The sequence below is a fragment of the Mesocricetus auratus genome, unplaced genomic scaffold, assembly GCF_017639785.1.
Source record: "Mesocricetus auratus isolate SY011 unplaced genomic scaffold, BCM_Maur_2.0 Super-Scaffold_100020, whole genome shotgun sequence".
Lineage (NCBI taxonomy): Eukaryota > Metazoa > Chordata > Mammalia > Rodentia > Cricetidae > Mesocricetus > Mesocricetus auratus.
Genome location: NW_024429201.1, coordinates 15,461,003 through 15,477,927, shown reverse-complemented (window position 1 = coordinate 15,477,927; position 16,925 = coordinate 15,461,003). Strand labels below are relative to the sequence as shown.

The window sequence follows — 16,925 nt, the reverse complement described above, 5'->3', positions numbered from 1 at the left end:
TATCTGAATTCTGAAATTTAAACAAGTCCCCAAGTATTTCAGAGTAATCCCCCAGACAAACTCAAATAAGACGACATGGGGTATATTTTTAAGCAGGGACTTTGGATGGTTGCCACCAAAACAAAGTGAAAATCACTTCTTCCTCCTTCCTCACCAGTTTGCACAGGTCAGTGCCCACCCAGTGGGAGGACTTACACTACTCACTGCCGTCAGAGGGCTGGAGGTCGGGATGGGAAGCAATCCTGCACCAGGCACCAGGCTTGTCATGGTTGGAGCAGGAGCCAGTAAAGAAAGGGCTTTGGCTTCCTCTGGGATTTTACCTGCAGAGGCAAGTTCCAAATATTATGGAGAGCAGAAACACCACTGTAACTTTACACTATGATTTTACAATTACCCTTGCACTTAAAAAATAATAATAATAAATGAATCTATTTATCAGATCCATACAAAGAAACAAATAAGAACAAAAGTAGTCTTTCCTTTTATCCTGCTCTATTAGGAAAAATAAAAGTGAGCAAAACTTCAAAGACTAGCAATCTCATTAATGGAACAATATTTTAAAAACTGAATAATGTAGACAATTATTTAACACTTTGAGCTATGGGTCACCTGTACTGGAAACTTAATGTTCATGAACCAAACGATATCAAGCATGGACGCTTTCCCAGGACGCTGTTTTCGCGGTGATCGAAAGTTGTGTTACACATGACAACCGTTCGTGTTGGCTGCGTCACTAATAGCACACAGAACATCAGATACAGAAAAGAAGAACATTTTTTAAAGTTTAATCCCCAGAAATGGCAAATAACCAAATTAGTCAAAAAAAAAAAAAAAGAAAAGAAAAAGAAAAAAACAAATGTGCGAATTGAAATCTGTTCCATAATGCATGTCTCTTCTAGCCTGTTACTGGAGCTACCTCCTGTGAGCAGACAATTCTGACAACCCTCCAAAACTCCACTCAATTGCAGATAAACAGAAGAAAACAGAAAACTAGAACATGTATCAGCTTCAATTAAAAAAGTCCATACCCACTCATCAATAAGGCACCTCACTAACATCAGTAATGCCTACAAAGAATCCAATCCCAAAAAAATTCATGGGGCTGAACAACATTTCCCCAGTCTCAGGAAACTTAAAATACTAACTTTCAGATGCAATTTATGTATACTTATCTGAATAATAGTGACTAAGACTTAAAAATGCTTTTCTTACACAGCCTGTAATTTTCTAACAGGAGTAATACAAAAATCACTTTAGAAGTAAAGAAAAATGCCTGCAACTTAAAAAAAATGAAAAAATTACTTTTAACTTCATGATCTGCCATATTTAGTTCTGAATTGAAAAAGTTGACAGATTAAAACTCATATTTTCCCGTATCTTTTTGCAAAAAAAGGTATATTTCTCAAACTTGATTGCATATATATATATAAAATCATTCTTATTATTTAGTAACAGTGTCTTAAAACTGTGCTTTAAAAAAAATTACACAAACTGAAATCTATGTGGCAAGTTTTCAAAAGCATCCTGCCTGGTTTCAGTGGTAAAATCCTATTTAAAACAACCAAATGTAAGAAAGAATCTCCAAACAACTTCTTCTGGAAAGACCTCTGAGCATGGATGGAACTCAAGTTGGAATTTAAAACTTTAAATAATAGTTACAGCTTATCTATAGAAAATTAGAATTACAATTTAGTGGCTATGGCAAATGTATACTTTCTAATTCTACAGCATCTACATTGAATTTAAATAATTTCAAAAATGAAGTTATTACTTTAAAGCTGAAGAACAAATTTCTCACTCAACGTGCAGACTGGTAACAAGGTAGGCCTTACAGAAGATATCAAGCAACAATGAACTACTAGTTACTGCTATTACTATACATCTACATATGCCCACATATACACTATACTATTCATGTTAATTACCACATTCATCTTATCTACTAGAAATAGATAGTATTTTTTTAAGGTTTAAAACCTGAACACCTCTGGTGAGTTAACTACAGTCCTGAGGTGTGCACTCTATGCTTCCAGTACCCTAATTTATGCACCTAAAAGAGTTCCAATCTAGTAATGTGCCAAATTTAATATTGCTTGTCAATAACCAAGCCCAGCTACCTATACAGTATAAAGGCTACACAGACAGTAAGGTATTCAACATTAGCCAAGCTCATTACTTGGTACTGTGAAGCCTCAGTTCTATCTTAAATATCAGCAGGCTACCAGATTCTCCCTACCATTTATATCATTAAACTAAAAATTCAGGAACTATAAGCTCAATATTATTTTGGTCTTATTCTATTAAAGATACCTTAAGAAAACTTCCATTGCTTTATTCCCAAAATAAAATTTATCCTCTAAAACTCAGAGTATAGAAGTATAAAACAAGTAAGCATTTAGCATTTTCCCCAAACTACACTTCAAAGGAAACTGAGGCAAACATCTCTCATACTGACTTCAGAATCCACTTAAAAAGCTAGTAACCTCTGAAGAATTCTCAACAAAAAAATTCAAGCAAACAAAAAAACATTCATGCAAATAAATAACCAATAGTCTTCTCTAATATCCATTCCCCATAGAGGCAACAAAAGGCTTCTTAGGACCAAGCTAATAAAAGACAAAAGACCTCCCGCTACCTTCACATTGTTAAAAGAAATGTTCTTAATTTTCCTTGATGGTTGTACATGCCTACAGTTCTAGGGGAAGGATAAAAATTAGAAGCCATCAGTTGGTTTTATGAGAGATGTAGACTTGAGGAAAAAATAATAAGCACTGAACCCTTCAGAAAATGTTCCTACTATTCTAGTGTAAGTGTTTTAATGTTTGAAAATCAAAATGTCCCTCAACCCACAAACACCAATTAAAAGGCACCAACCATCTTCCCAGCACTGCGCTCTAACTTACTGCATGGCAATTAGTTCATCTCAAGGTTCAGCTCTGGTAATCGTCCCCCATAAATTTGCAACATGTTATGAATTCTTAATGGAATACCATTTACAAAGAACTGGAAAACCAGCTCAAGTTAAAAGTGAGAGAGATTTAACAAAACAAAAACAAAACAAAAAAAAAAGGGACAAAATAAAAAGAAATGAAATTAAAGTAAAACAATAAAACAGAGACAGGGCGTCCATCTTCTGCGGTTCAGACTCCGATCTCATTTCCCCAATGAAGGTTTCACTTGGCGGCAGGTTTAGTGGCATGGCAAACAATGCCTGACTCAGGCAAGTGTAACAGGTCTGCCTTGGCCAGTCTAGTCATCTAATAATGCACAAATATCACATAGAGAAAACATACAAAACCAAATTAATAGTCAAAATCCATCTGCCAGAAAATGTGGACATAAAGTTATGACTGACGATTAGGTTCACACCTGCTATGTTGATCTTATTTTTTCTAAGTGTTAACATTTATAAAAAGAAATCTGAAATGCACACAACAACAAAAAGGGGTCATATTTAGACAAGCATAATGAAAGTATATTTAATCAAAACGGCATGTCTTATTAACATAGTTCATGCTCAATTGGTCTCAACACCACTTTCCCCACTCTCTCCTCACTCCCACTGCTGTCTGAACTAAAAGCCAGCACACTGAAACGGAAAGATCTGGTGAGATGTTTCCCGTGGTCTTTCTCATCTACATACATGCTGCCCCCTGGCACGGAGGCGTCCAGTGAGCCAGGTGCACAGGGCACACAGCACGGCACACCTCCTATCTCACAGCACCTCCCCCTGCGGGCCTGCCTCCCTCCCTCCCCTGGCTTAACAGCTGTGAAATTCATTAGTTGTATTTGACAAAACTAATCAAAAATGTGTATCAGTTTCTTCCTAATACCAGTTACAAATGTGGAAGTACAAAAATGCAGTAAATGTTAGAGTTGCAAGTCCAAAATGGTAAAAATGTTCTTACAAAAATCATAGCTTTAAAAATATCTAAGCAGTTATAACTGATAGTGTTTTTATAAATTTCTACCAAGTAAAACAAACTACAAAAGATATTTCGATGTGCTCATAACCTTGAACTTCCTTACAAATCAGAGCATCTGATTGTATGGGATTATAGCAAGGTTCCAAAAAAGATTTAAAACTCTCCATTCAAAATGAGAAATGATAAAAGCTTACACTATAATTTTCTGATATTTCCAGGTAAGAAATCTATTGGAATATTTCCTGTGCAGTTTCAGTGCATGAAACTTTGTAGAATACCTCTTCCTCTCTTACCTTACTCAATTTGGAGCTCACTGTGCTCTTAAAGCGTACCAGGTAAGACTCTATTGGCAATTTACTTAAATCCATCTTCCCTCTCTACTCTAACCCCTGAAACATGAGAAATATGCTTTCAAACTTATCTGGGGGAAAAAAAAGAAACTAGAACTTCCTGTTCTGGGATTTCATCTGGGAGGAACTGTCCCTTACAGCTCTTAACATTCCAAAACAGTCATTTTGAAACAAGCATAAAATTCCCAAAGTGCAGCAAACTCCTGATGCACTAAGTGATTTTAATGTTAACCTACTAACTACAACAAGTTTTAAAAATTGCATATAAAAAGCCCACTGAATTGTTTCTAGCATACTTTTATGCTATAAAACAGTTACTATCAGCTAGCAAAAGAAAATGTTCATTTCCAAGGACATTTAAATTTAGAAAATAACTAAATTTTAAAATCTACATATATATATAAGCCAGTCAGTACTCTAAGTTAATTGTACATTAAAATCAGAAGCCAATTATACATGAATGCCTCTGGAAAAACAATTTTTTAATAACAATTAGCTCTTAAAGTAATTCAAGACATAAAATTTAACAGATATCTGAAGGCCTTTGGCTCTGCTCCACCTTTGGCATCACTCCTTGATGGAGGCTTTAGAATTGCTTTCCAGTTACCCTCCCCAATAAAAGCCAATCGAAAAGTTCTAGGTGTGTAACAAAAATTGCACTGTGAAACCATAGTCTTGCAACAATTCAGAGAAACTTAAGAGGATATTTGAAAGAATAAACCCGAGTATTTTTCAAATGAATATTAAAAATATCATAGCCCCAATTTGGCTGAATGTGCTTTACTTGGGAAACTCTTAACTGTCCCATGAGTATATTTACATATGCATTTTAAATACTTTTCCATACCAACTTAAGTTTTTCCTTTTCTTTTCTTTTTTTTTTTTTTGGTTTTTCGAGACAGGTTTTCTCTGTATTGTTTTGGAGCCTGTCCTGGAACTCGCTCCATAGACTAGGCTGTCCTCGAAATCACAAAGATCCACCTGCCTCTGCCTCCCACTTACAGAGATCCACCTGCCTCTGCCTCCCGAGTGCTGGGATTAAAGGCGTGTGCCACCAACGCCCAGCCCCAATTTAAGTTTTTAAATTTCAAAAAGTTCTTACAATCAGCAAATTGGTTACAGAAAAGCCAAAGCCAACTATAAAGGGCAAATATTTGATAAACTTCCTAAATGTTCAGTTGTAAAATTTCAAATATCCATAAGTAACGAACTAACCACTTCTGAGTAATTTTCTATCAGGTATTTTTTTTCTTCTCCAAATTTCATTCTCATTTTAATACACACAAATGTGAGTGTGCACAAACAGACTCACGCATAGAGTACTGACCATTTTCTAGGAAAGCCAAACAAACAGGACAGATACTAGAACAATAAGAAAAACTGTGAGACACCAACCTTCTGCACAAGGAACTACTATCAGAGCTCTGTCAATAAAAACCGTGTTAGTTAGATGCTGGGCCACACCAACGCTTGATGGGTCACGAAACTTAACATAACATACTTTGGATGAAAAAGCAAGAGGTGTGTTGCTGCAAGATAAAAAGAAAACAAACGGATTAATAAACATTTGTATGGTTTTATAATTTTCATTTGAAATTTCTTACACCAGACTTAGGTAATGTTCATTGCTAAAGATGATTAACACACAAAACAACAAATTTTAGTCATTTAAAAACTGACTTGTCTGACAAAACCTGACGTGTAAAAGTTAAAATCAATAAGCCCTTGAGTGGCATTCCAAAACCATATTCTCAGACAAAACTACTTTACAGAAACTCCAGTTCAAGACTTCAAATTGTAGCCTCTCCCTACCCGAACTGATTGATTACCCAACATTTATATCACGAAAAGCAGAGCTAAAACCATAGTTAGTGGCATCACAGGAGGGCCTGGGTTCACTGCCAACAATGAAAAAGAAATCACTGAAATAATCATACAATTGGTAATATGGAATTAAACAAAGAAGTTTTTGCATATACCAGATGGCTTCAGGCTACAGTGCTTTTCAGAACAAAAATAAAAGGTTTTTTCAAACAAATGTTATATAATTTATTTTGCAAAACATTAGACACTAGTCCATTTGATTAAACTCAATCTAGACAGATCTATAGTAAAAGGAAATCAGCATGAAAAAGTTTGTCTATAATATGATCTTACCTCCTTTTAAAAAAAATCACTACTTTCATGGGCACTATGTTGTTATCTATGCTATTTCTCATTAAAACATGGAATAACTGTTTAACCAGTAATTACAAAGTCACCTTTTTAAAAAGATTTATTTTGCCGGGCGTTGGTGGCCCACACCTTTAATCCCAGCACTTGGGAGGCAGGCGGATCTCTGTGAGTTCGAGGCCATCCTGGTATACAAAGCGAGTTCCAGGAGAGCCTCCAAAACAATACAGAGAAACCCTGTCTCGAAAAACCAAAAATAAATAAATAAATAGAAATAAAAAGATTCATTTTAAGTGTGTACACATATGGATGTTGGTGGGCATGAAGTCTACAAGAGGCTGGGACTGGAGTCCCAGTGAGCTGCCTAAGAGGGCAATGGGAACTAACACAGGAGTGTCCTTTAGACACTGAGCCATCTTTCCACCCCCTCTACAGTCATTATTACTAAACGCTTCTCTGTAACCCTTCACACCCAGCAACAAATCCATCTTTAAAACAATGCAGAATAACATAAATGGTTAAAGTTACACTATCAACCGGTGATTGTTAACACTGCTAGTCAAACTGACTAGATTCACAATCTTGAAAGAGACAGTTCTATGCATTATTATCTAGATTGGAGGGATTGAAGGAGGAGCATTCCTTAGGCTAAAGTCCTATATATAGAACACAAAAAGGAGAAAGCCAGGTGAGCACAGTATTGAGGACTCTGCTTCCTTGCAGTGGACTTAATGTGACCAGCTGCCTCCTGCACCTGTTGTAACAGCTTCTCCTCCATGGACTGTATCCTTGGAACCATAAACCAAGTAAGTCCTTCCTTCCTTAAGCAGCCTTGATCACGGCAAAAAGACATATATATACATATATGTATATCCGAATACTGTAATAAAGCATATTTGTGTTTACAACTTAAGTCAGTGTTATAAATATGTGTTGGAACCATTCAAGTTTTTAAAAATACTAATTTTTTTCCTATTTGACTCAATTTACTCCCCCACCACACCCCCTGCCTAAGGTAACCAACTCACGGTAGCCCTCACCAAAAACCCCTCCTCAGCAATTGTCTAAACCAAAGCCTTTTACACAGTGTCACATAAGTAAAGATAGCCCCATTTAGATTTAAGCCACCACCGTTACCAAATCTCCAACTGAGATCATGGGAACAACCAGATCCAAGAGCCTGCTTGCTGAATGCCAACTACACTTTAATGTACCCTTACCTCAGTAAGCTCACCTTCCCTTCTTCCCAGCCCCACCCTGCACCCTGTATTTCCTATTTAGTTAAAAGTGAAAGTCACATCTCTCGGGTCTGCTAGCTGGCAGTCAGTAGTATGGCAATAACTGGTACAATTCCCCAAAATTTCCAATGCTCCTTAAGTGCACAGTAAAATTCCACTTTTCTGCTTCATGAACTCAATTGCGTCCAAATCATTTGCTTTGCTGTACTAAATATCAACAGAACTAACATCTCGGTTCTGCAGAAGTCCTGAGAGCCATGGTTTAGCCCTTTTCCTCTGACACAGCCAGCAGCAGTATTCAAGAGACAGAAAGCTGATTGTCCACTTCATCTCGGAGTGCCTCCATGAAAAGCCAGTCTCAGTGAGAACTACCAAGACGGGTTAAGAAATGATCTCTTGTCAAACTAGAACTTGGGTTGCCAGTCCTGAGTCACTCCTGATCCTCAACCTTTCCAACTTCCTCATCCAAGCTGTCAAATAAATCCTGAGACCATCTCCCAAATACAGAGTACACTAAGTCCTCATTCTCACTATTGATGTCTTAGTTAGGACCTCAGCAATGCTCACCCAGATTATCTTACAGTTTCCTAATCACTCACTCTTTGTCTAACTTTAATCCCTTGTTAATGATCTTCCACAAAAGTGCCAGTGTGATTCTTAAACCCTAAATTGCATCACATCCCTTAAGATTAAATTCTCTCGAGGCACTTTTGTGTTCCTGCTTCATTGTGTATAATTGTGTGTGACTGTGTGTGTGTGACTCTGTGTGTGTGTGTGTGTATTATCTCCAAAACTTCAGACATACATGTGATTCCTAGAACACATTCTGAAAACACATATTCTGAACATGAGGGCTCTGTACATGCTGCTTCACTTAGGGTATCAGATTTCCTCTCTGTCTCCTTTAAACTAACTCCATTTTCCTTCAAGGCTGAGTTTCAAGTCCTCTGTAACGTATCTAAAGATGCCACAAGCACCCTTGCTAAGCATCATATGCAGCTTCAGTACGGGCATTATTAGTACAATTTATGCGAACCTCCCAACACATCCTCTTAAGTTTCTCTAGCCACAAATGATTAGTTACTTGCCACAAGAGTTCATTCCACTGGCAGACCAACACCACCTAATTTGGGTGGCAGGCTTGACCAAGTCAGTGAACTCAAAACAATCAGACTCCTTCTGGAAAGTAGTTCCTGTATCCTGTAGGTCCACAAGGAAACAAAGAAGATACACAAAAACAAGCAACCTCTTGAGAGAAAAGGGCACAGTCACTCTGATTGCTGCTACCTTTCTGATTCCCAGTTCCAAGACCCAGGAAGCCTCGATGCTCTATGGTCATTACAGCCTTTATTTGTCAATTTAGCAAAGATCTTTATAAATAAACAATGTCAGCACTTATGTGAAATTGGCAACACTCTGTCCTTCCCAGCTAAAGCAAATCAAAAGCCTACTACAGCCCTAGGAATTTCAACAGGAATATGTTTAGCCCTCTCTCTAATCAAGAGTCTGACAAGCTTTCACTAAAGCTACAGTTCCTAAGCTGCCAGACCCTTTAGTGAAAAAAAAATGCAAATCTAAATAGTCACTACTGAAAATGAAAAACACATCCTAGATATCTCTAGTTAAAATCCACTTCACTTTAAATTTAATATTCATGGGCATAGCAAACTAGTCAAATTTATAAAGAAACTACATGGGAAACCAGGACACTGATTTATAAGTGGCCTATTCTGAAAAGCGCTACCATGGTACATACATGTAAGGTATATAGTTCTTACCCTTCCTAATGCTGAGACCCTTGAATACAGTTCCTCACAGTTGGGCTGGCCCCCAACCATAAAATTATTTTTGCTGCCACTTTATAGCTATAATTTTGCTACTGTTATGAATCATAATGTAAATATGTTTTCCAAAGGTCTTAAGCAATTCCTGTGAAAAGGTCATGTGACCCCCCAATGGGTCACAACCCACACGTTGAGAACCACTGCTTTAGAGGTTCTATCAAAATCACATGAACAGATAATTTTATGCAAGAAAATATTAACCAACATAACATTTATGTATGGACTCCAATAGTACTTTCAATAGCACAATTCTAAGGCTTTCCTTATGAACTGCTGACATTGCCTACAGACCAACCAATCACTGCTGACAATCAAACACTTCCAAATGTACGAAGCTTAAACTCATTCATTTGTAATTAAATATTAAAACCAAGACCAACATGACAGAATTTTAAAAGCACTCAACACAGCACATGTCTTCAAGAGTTACTTTAAAGCACAGCAATACGCCAAATGCTTATTACAGATTAAGTGAAAGACGCTTTAATCACAGTGTATGAATCCTTTTATTACACTGTATTATAATAAGTACATATAGGAAACCAAAAGAACAAACATGCTAATGGAAGGAGTTTGATGGTGTGATGGTAAGATCACAGACTTTATTTCTTGTTCTCTATTCTATATAAAATGGTTGCTATGGTCAGGTTATGATGTAGCCCCAAAAAGGGCCCTGATGTGCTGAAGGCTGGGTCCTCAGCTGCTGCTGTCATTTAGGTCACACAGATGAATGCACTATTAGGATGCTGGGGCGCCCAGAGCACCAGGCTGTAGCTTTAAGATTTTATCTTGTCCCTGGTCTTCCTGGGGTCCAGCCTCCACTGCTTTCTGCCTGGCCATAGGCTGAATCATTAGTCAGCCAGTACAGACTGAAACCTCTGAAACCCCGAGTCAAAGTAACTCCCTGCTTGAGGACCTCAGGTGTTTTGCCTTGGTAACAAAAATAACAGACACAGCATATGTTATTTCTTTAAATTAACTAAGTTACTTTAAGTAGTTACAGACTTTACTTTGGTTCTTTGAACTCGGAAAACCAGAGAAGTAGGAAACCAAAGCAAGCAAGAAAAGCTCCCGGATCAAAGAATTACGGCAAGAGGCAAGAGTGAGGAGGGGCAGAGTTGGGAGGGGCAGAGTGGGGAGGGTTAGTCAACTGAAGGAGGGCGCAGTGGACCTTGTGTGCTTGCTACACTGCTGCTTAAACTCTGTAAAACTTCACTGAGCTGCACACCATGATGTTTGTTTTGCTGTATGAATATTGATTGTATCACAATAAAAAGTTTACTGTAAAAAGCAATTTGTATAAATAGGTTTTCATGGACTATGAAACTCGACTACTGTGCAAAAAGTTGTACAGTAATTCGGGATACTTAATTATCTGGCAACACAAAAAGCATGACGAATAATTCTGAACATGTTCGATGACTGTCTCCATACATCCTTTTTAAACTTCCTGAGCGAGTGTGTGCACACGGGGTGGAACTGTAGAGAGGTCAGTGGACAACTTTCCGGAGCTGAGCTCTCTCCTTCCATAGTGGTTCTACCACGTACCCCAAGGTATCAGGCTTAAGAGGCAAACCTTTTTATCTGGTGAGCCATGTTACTGGCATGCTTACATGAATGCTTGGTGTTTAAAAACTAAAATGAAAGTGCCCCCGAGGAGACAGCTCAGTGGGTAAAGCACTTGCCACACAAGCAAGTAAAATCTGTAGGACCCTGGCACTCACATTAAAAGCAGGGTGTGGTGGTAGGCATCTTCAGCACCAGGGAATGGAGACAAGCAGATCCCTAGAGTGAGCCAGTTAAGCCAGTCTATAAGAGCATCAGGGTCAGTGACAGACAATTTTCAAAAATAAGGTAGAGAGCAAAAAGGAGAAGGTGATCAATGTGGACCTATTTTCACATTTCACTGAAGAAATATTTTTCCAATTACAAAGCAAATAACTACTCAACTAAGCATTAATCACAAAACAATGCTTACATGACAATCAAAGCAACTGTCATTATCTTTGACAAACATACTCACTAACTGACTGCAATTTTTTATTCTTCAGCCCCAAAATGCAAATATATCCTTTAGGACCAGCTAGCATAACTGCATTATGGAGAGGAAAACCTGCCAATATAAATTTATCAATATCACTGCAAAACCAGAATGAGGCTGCACTCCTGCACTTATGAAAACTAGGTAAAAGTTTCTGTCTGGCAACAACTTTGCTAAAGGAATTACTTTGTGACATAATGACTCTATTTTAACAAAAATAGCCAAGCTTTTTATTCCCTTTGACCTTTAAACCCCAAATAACATTTTCTCAAACAGGAAGGAAAGTGGGTATATTCAGGCCAGCCCTGAAAAAGAGAAGAGGGTAGACTCAGGATGCGTCTTCCCAATTGTCAGTAACAGGCAAGTTTCAAGCACACAAACGATGTTTCACTGGGGATGAAGACTATCCTATGATATATTTCTTCAGATACTCTACTGTCCTATAGTTAGTTTGCAAGCGTTCAAGGGCAGAGTACTTTACTGACTGGCTTCCAACCCTTCAGATCAGGGTCCTCCTCCTAACACTCAATTACTAAATGCTAAGTACTTAAAGGACAGCTGAAAGCGCCTTCAAATGCTAAAAAACATAGCACAAATTTTAATGTCATGGTTAAATCAAACCTTATGCAGTATACTTTTCAAAAATATACTGCTTGAATCTCAGCACGGTGAAATAACCTGTAGACACTTAGACGAAATGTGGTTCTACAAGATAAACTACCTCATAAAAATGCCAGCTTCATGACATTCTTTCTTTTTTTGTTTTTTTTTGTTTTTTTGTTTTTTTTTTGAGACAGGGTTTCTCTGTATTGCTTTGGAGGCTGTCCTGGAACTCACCCTGTAGACCAGGCTGTCCTGGAGCTCACAAAGATCCGCCTGCCTCGGCCTCCCAAGTGCTGGGATTAAAGGCGTGCACCACCAACACCTGGCATGAAATATTTTCTTTCTTTCTTTCTTTCTTTCTTCCTTTTTTTTTTTTTTTTGGTTTTTAAGAGACAGGGTTTCTCTGTATTGTTTTGGAGGCTGTCGGTCCAGCCCAGCCTCGAACTCACAGAGATCCACCTGCCTCTGCCTCCCGAGTGCAGGGATTAAAGGCGTGCGCCACCACCGGCCGGCAAAATATTTTCTTAAGTGAGAGAGGGGCCTATCTAGACTGGAAATAACTAAGTATCATGTGGTCGCTGAAGATACACTATATAAAGGGGGAAGAGGACCCCACAATACAATTAGAATAAATGAATTATTTTTTTTGTTGTTGCTTGTTCTTTTGTTTTATTTTTTCAAGACAGGGTTTCCCTGGTTGTTCTGCACACTAGGCTGGCCCTGAACTCAGAGATCCACCTGCCCCTGCCTCTCTGAAAGTGCTGGGACTAAAGGCGTGCACCACTATGCCCAGGAAGAACAAATGAAATTTTATTAACTGTCCCAATAAATCAAAGAATGCAAGTGAAGAGAATATTCATGGGTATCCAATGTATTATTTCAACTTTTTGGATGCACAAAATATTTCCAAGAAAAAAATGAGTTAATTTTAAATATCCAAATGCATAAGCCATCAATATGCAGTGGTTCCAATACTTACAGACTGTAGAGAGAAAAATGTTCTATATGCATCTATATGTTCTATATGTGAAATAAGCCGAATTATTTTACTAAATATTAGTAAAATTTTACTAAAAAACCGTGGGTAACAACTTCCCTATTCCTTCAAATTAGTTTAGCATAAAGGACAAAATTCTGTGATCTTTTTCCTAAAGTTTGTAAGAGTGAGAATGTTAAGAACGGGAAAACCATTACGAATTATTTGATTAGTTAACATTGCATAAGGAAATTTACCACTCAAGTACGCAACTGGGAAGCGATCTCGACATAAAAATACCAATTAAGGACTGGGTTTTAAACACATATACACAGTAGCGATAATTCTTGCACTGACTTATACTTTTTGAAAGGTTTGAGACAGTGTGACCTTCTAGGAGGAAAATTCAGGCGCTGCCAAAAGGAGGTATTGACGTGATCTTTTAAGATCGTAGATATGTGCTCGATTAGAAAAACCAGAAAGATGGTACATGTGTTGTATGATCACCCCGGGGAACAAAAACAGTCCTGATTCCAAGCTGTCATAAACAACAGAACTAGCACCCGGAGACTAACACCAAGAGGTCCGAGCCGTTGCAGGCGTTCTCCACGATTCCTCCCGGTGCAAAAACGTTACGAGCATTTGCCATGAGGGCTGCTGCGGGCCCACCTGCGGCCATCTTAAGTTCGGGGGGAACCCAAGGGCTGGGGGGCACCCAATTCGGTGCCCGCACATTAACCACAGTCCCGGAGGCCCGAGACGGGAAGCCACCCCTAAGCCCTTTCGCAGGCACCGCGCGTAGAGGTCCATCAACAAAACCCCAACCGGGAGAGCCGGGTAACCCGCCCGGTGCCCTCATCAAACATGGCCGCCCAGGGAAGCGCGCGGTCACGTGACGCCCGCGCTCCCCGCGCCCGAGGTCTCGATGGCGGCGCGCCCCTTCCCCCGCCGGGCTCCAGCACTCACTCTGGGGGGTAGAGCCGCAGCTCCTCGATATCGCCTAGGAAGGAAAAGAGCGTCCGCATCTGCTCGCTGGTCACCGCCGACGAGAGGTTCGTCACCTGGATCACCGCCGTGGGGAAGAGGCCGAAGCCTAAGCCCAAACCGAAGCCGCCGCCGCTGTTCATCCCGGCCCCGCTGCCGCTGCCTTCCCGCTCCCCAACGTCCACGACGACGACGCGTCGGCGACGGAGCCTGGGAAGCGCGGCCGCGCGGCCGTGAGCGCGCTCCCGCGGGCTAATGCGCGGCGCCGGGCACGTCTAGCCGCCCTCCGCGCAACTCCCCTGCTCTGGGGGCTGCGCGCGCCGGCCGGAAGTGTCGCCGTGGCAACGCGGCGGCTCCCGCGGGTCCCGGCGGCCTCCACCTTGGGGCCGGCCTGGGCTGCGGTGGCTGCGGCTGGGCTTCACCGGGCCTTCAGAGGTGTTTGCTGCGGGCCGAGGGGCGGAGGTTGTACCCTCGGACTCCATCACTGAAGAAGCCCGGCCCTTTCTGGTCGGCTCGGAAGACAGCGGAGGAAGAGGCTGAGCTGCCGTGGGGGAAAGGGCAATAACGTCTGGACGGTATAAATAAATAACCTGGCCAAACCGTAGCTTTATTGAACACGGGCTGCTGCCCCAGTTAACCGGTTTTTCAAAGATGGCATGCATCCTGATTGTGAGCGTTCTTGGAAATTTCCACACCGAGTATGGAGGTTCTGATTGAATTAAAGTAAATGAGTCAATGAAAGACTCGGCTGTCATTGTTTATGTACGCAATTTACTCACTAGCAGGCCTTCACATTTATACTGTGAGACAAAGGCACCTGCGGTCCACACAGATCTTGCACCTTAATTAGACACCGGAGCAGCTCTGTCCAAGGTGCGTCGTTAATGAGTCATTCCTGGGGGCCCAAATATCAAAACATACACTATTATTAAGACTTCATTACCCTTTTCATACTAACATTCGTACTGATGGTCTAGAAACAGTAGGACTGAGGGTGTAGTTACATGGGTAAATGTTCACCTTGAAAGCCCAGTGTTGATCCCATAAACCTGAAACTGCCATGCACCTGTAATCTCAGCGCTGGGGAGGTGGAGGCAGGACATCATCCTGCCTCTAGCAAGTTAAGGCTAGACCGGGTGGGCTACGTGAGATTCTGCCAATAGTTGGATGGATATAATGGTAGGTTAGAGGGCTGACACCTCATCAGGAAGCAGGGCAGTATTTCTAAACTCTGAGTTCTGTATTTTATATTTGTCACCTCTGTCTACTCACACTAATTGCATCCTTTTTTCAAAACAGGGTTTCTCTGTGTAGCCCTGACTGTCCTGGAACTCACTTTGTACACAAGGCTGGCCTTGATCCTCCTGCCTCTGCCTCCCAATTAAAGGCATTCACCACCACCCGGCCTAATTGTAAATTTACAGTAAGTTCCTTGTAAAGGAGTGCAACATTTAGCCGGGCGTTGGTGGCACACGCCTTTAATCCCAGCACTTAGGAGGCAGAGGCAGGCAGATCTCTGTGAGTTCCAGGCCAGCATGGTCTACAGATCGAGTTCCAGGGCAGCCTCCAAAGCAATACAGAGAAACCCTGTCTCGGGGGTGAAAAGAAAAAGAAAGGAGTGCAACATTTTATTAAATGCACCATGTATCTTTGTTTGTTTGTTTTGTGAGTCAGGGTCTCACTATGTAGTCTTTCTGGCCTAGAACTCACTATTTATACCTGACCTCGAATTTGTTGAGATCCACCGGTCTCCCAAGCCCCTGGGATTACAGGTATGTACCCCTGTAAACCTGGCCACATAATGGTTTTGTTTTGTTTTTATTATCAATGTAAAAGAAAAGCAATAACTTCTGTATAGGTAAAGTAGTTGTCTCCAGGAAACACTAAATGTGTTATTGTGTGAGTTTCGGATGACATACAAGGTTACTTGTATATTCCACTTGAACTGCAGTTTGCCGGCGCTGAAACTCACCAGCACGGGTTTTCTGACTTGGCACATGTCTTATCATAAAGAAGGCTCTCTGTGCACTTGAGAAGAATACGTGCCCTGCAGTCAGGGTGTCAGGCCACTCTCCTAGTTTGCTTTTCCTTCGCTATGATAAACACCATGACCCAAAGTAACGGGGAGGAGAGGGTTTATCGGACTTAAAGACTTCTGCAGACAGGAACCATGTTCTCTGGCTGTTCACAGGCTCATGGTTCAGCTACATTTCTTACACACCTCAGGCACACACACCTGCCCAGGGATGGATGGTACCACCCACGGTGGGCTCGGCCCTCTCTTATCAGCAATAAAGAAAATACTCACAAGCATGCCCACAGTTTCAGTCTGACTGAAGCAATTCCTCAATTAGGGCTCCCTCTTCCCAAGTGTGTCATGTTTGCTTGTTTGGTTTTTTTTTTGTTTTGGTTTGGTTTTTACAAGACAGGGTTTCTCTGTATTGTTTTGGAGGCTATCGGTCCAGCCCAGCCTCGAACTCACAGAGATCCTCCTGCCTCTGCCTCCCGAGTACTGGGATTAAAGGCGTGCGCCACCACCGCCCGGCTTTTTTTTTTTTTTTTTTTTTTTTTGGTTTTTTCACACAGGGTTTCTCTGTGGCTTTGGAGGCTGTCCTGGACCTGGAACTCGCTCTTGTAGTCCAGGCTGGTCTCGAACTCACAGAGATCCGCCTTGCCTCTGCCTCCTGAGTGCTGGGATTAAAGGCGTGAGCCACCAACGCCCGGCTCCAAGTGTGTCATGTTGAGAACCAAAACCAGCCATCCTGTTACTTAGGTCAAGCTAGTTGATAAT

General features: G+C 40.7%; 1 protein-coding gene across 3 annotated transcripts in view; it reads right to left on the bottom strand.

Moving 5' to 3' along the window:
- The window catches only part of Srek1 (splicing regulatory glutamic acid and lysine rich protein 1), a 36,782-nt gene extending 22,380 nt beyond the window's left edge, over nt 1-14,402 (bottom strand). The window contains exons 1-3 of one of the 3 annotated variants that reach the window (XM_040728857.1): nt 14,117-14,402; nt 5,672-5,805; nt 205-320 (exon numbers count right to left, since the gene is read on the bottom strand). In XM_040728857.1, coding sequence (XP_040584791.1) covers nt 205-320; nt 5,672-5,805; nt 14,117-14,277 — 411 coding nt within the window. In that variant the 5' untranslated portion in view covers nt 14,278-14,402. Of the gene's footprint in view, nt 1-195; nt 321-609; nt 5,172-5,671; nt 5,806-14,116 lie in introns of those variants that run through there. The other 2 variants (XM_005065593.4, XM_013126119.3) reach the window with 2 other exon arrangements.
- Nucleotides 14,403-16,925: the final 2,523 nt, after the last annotated feature.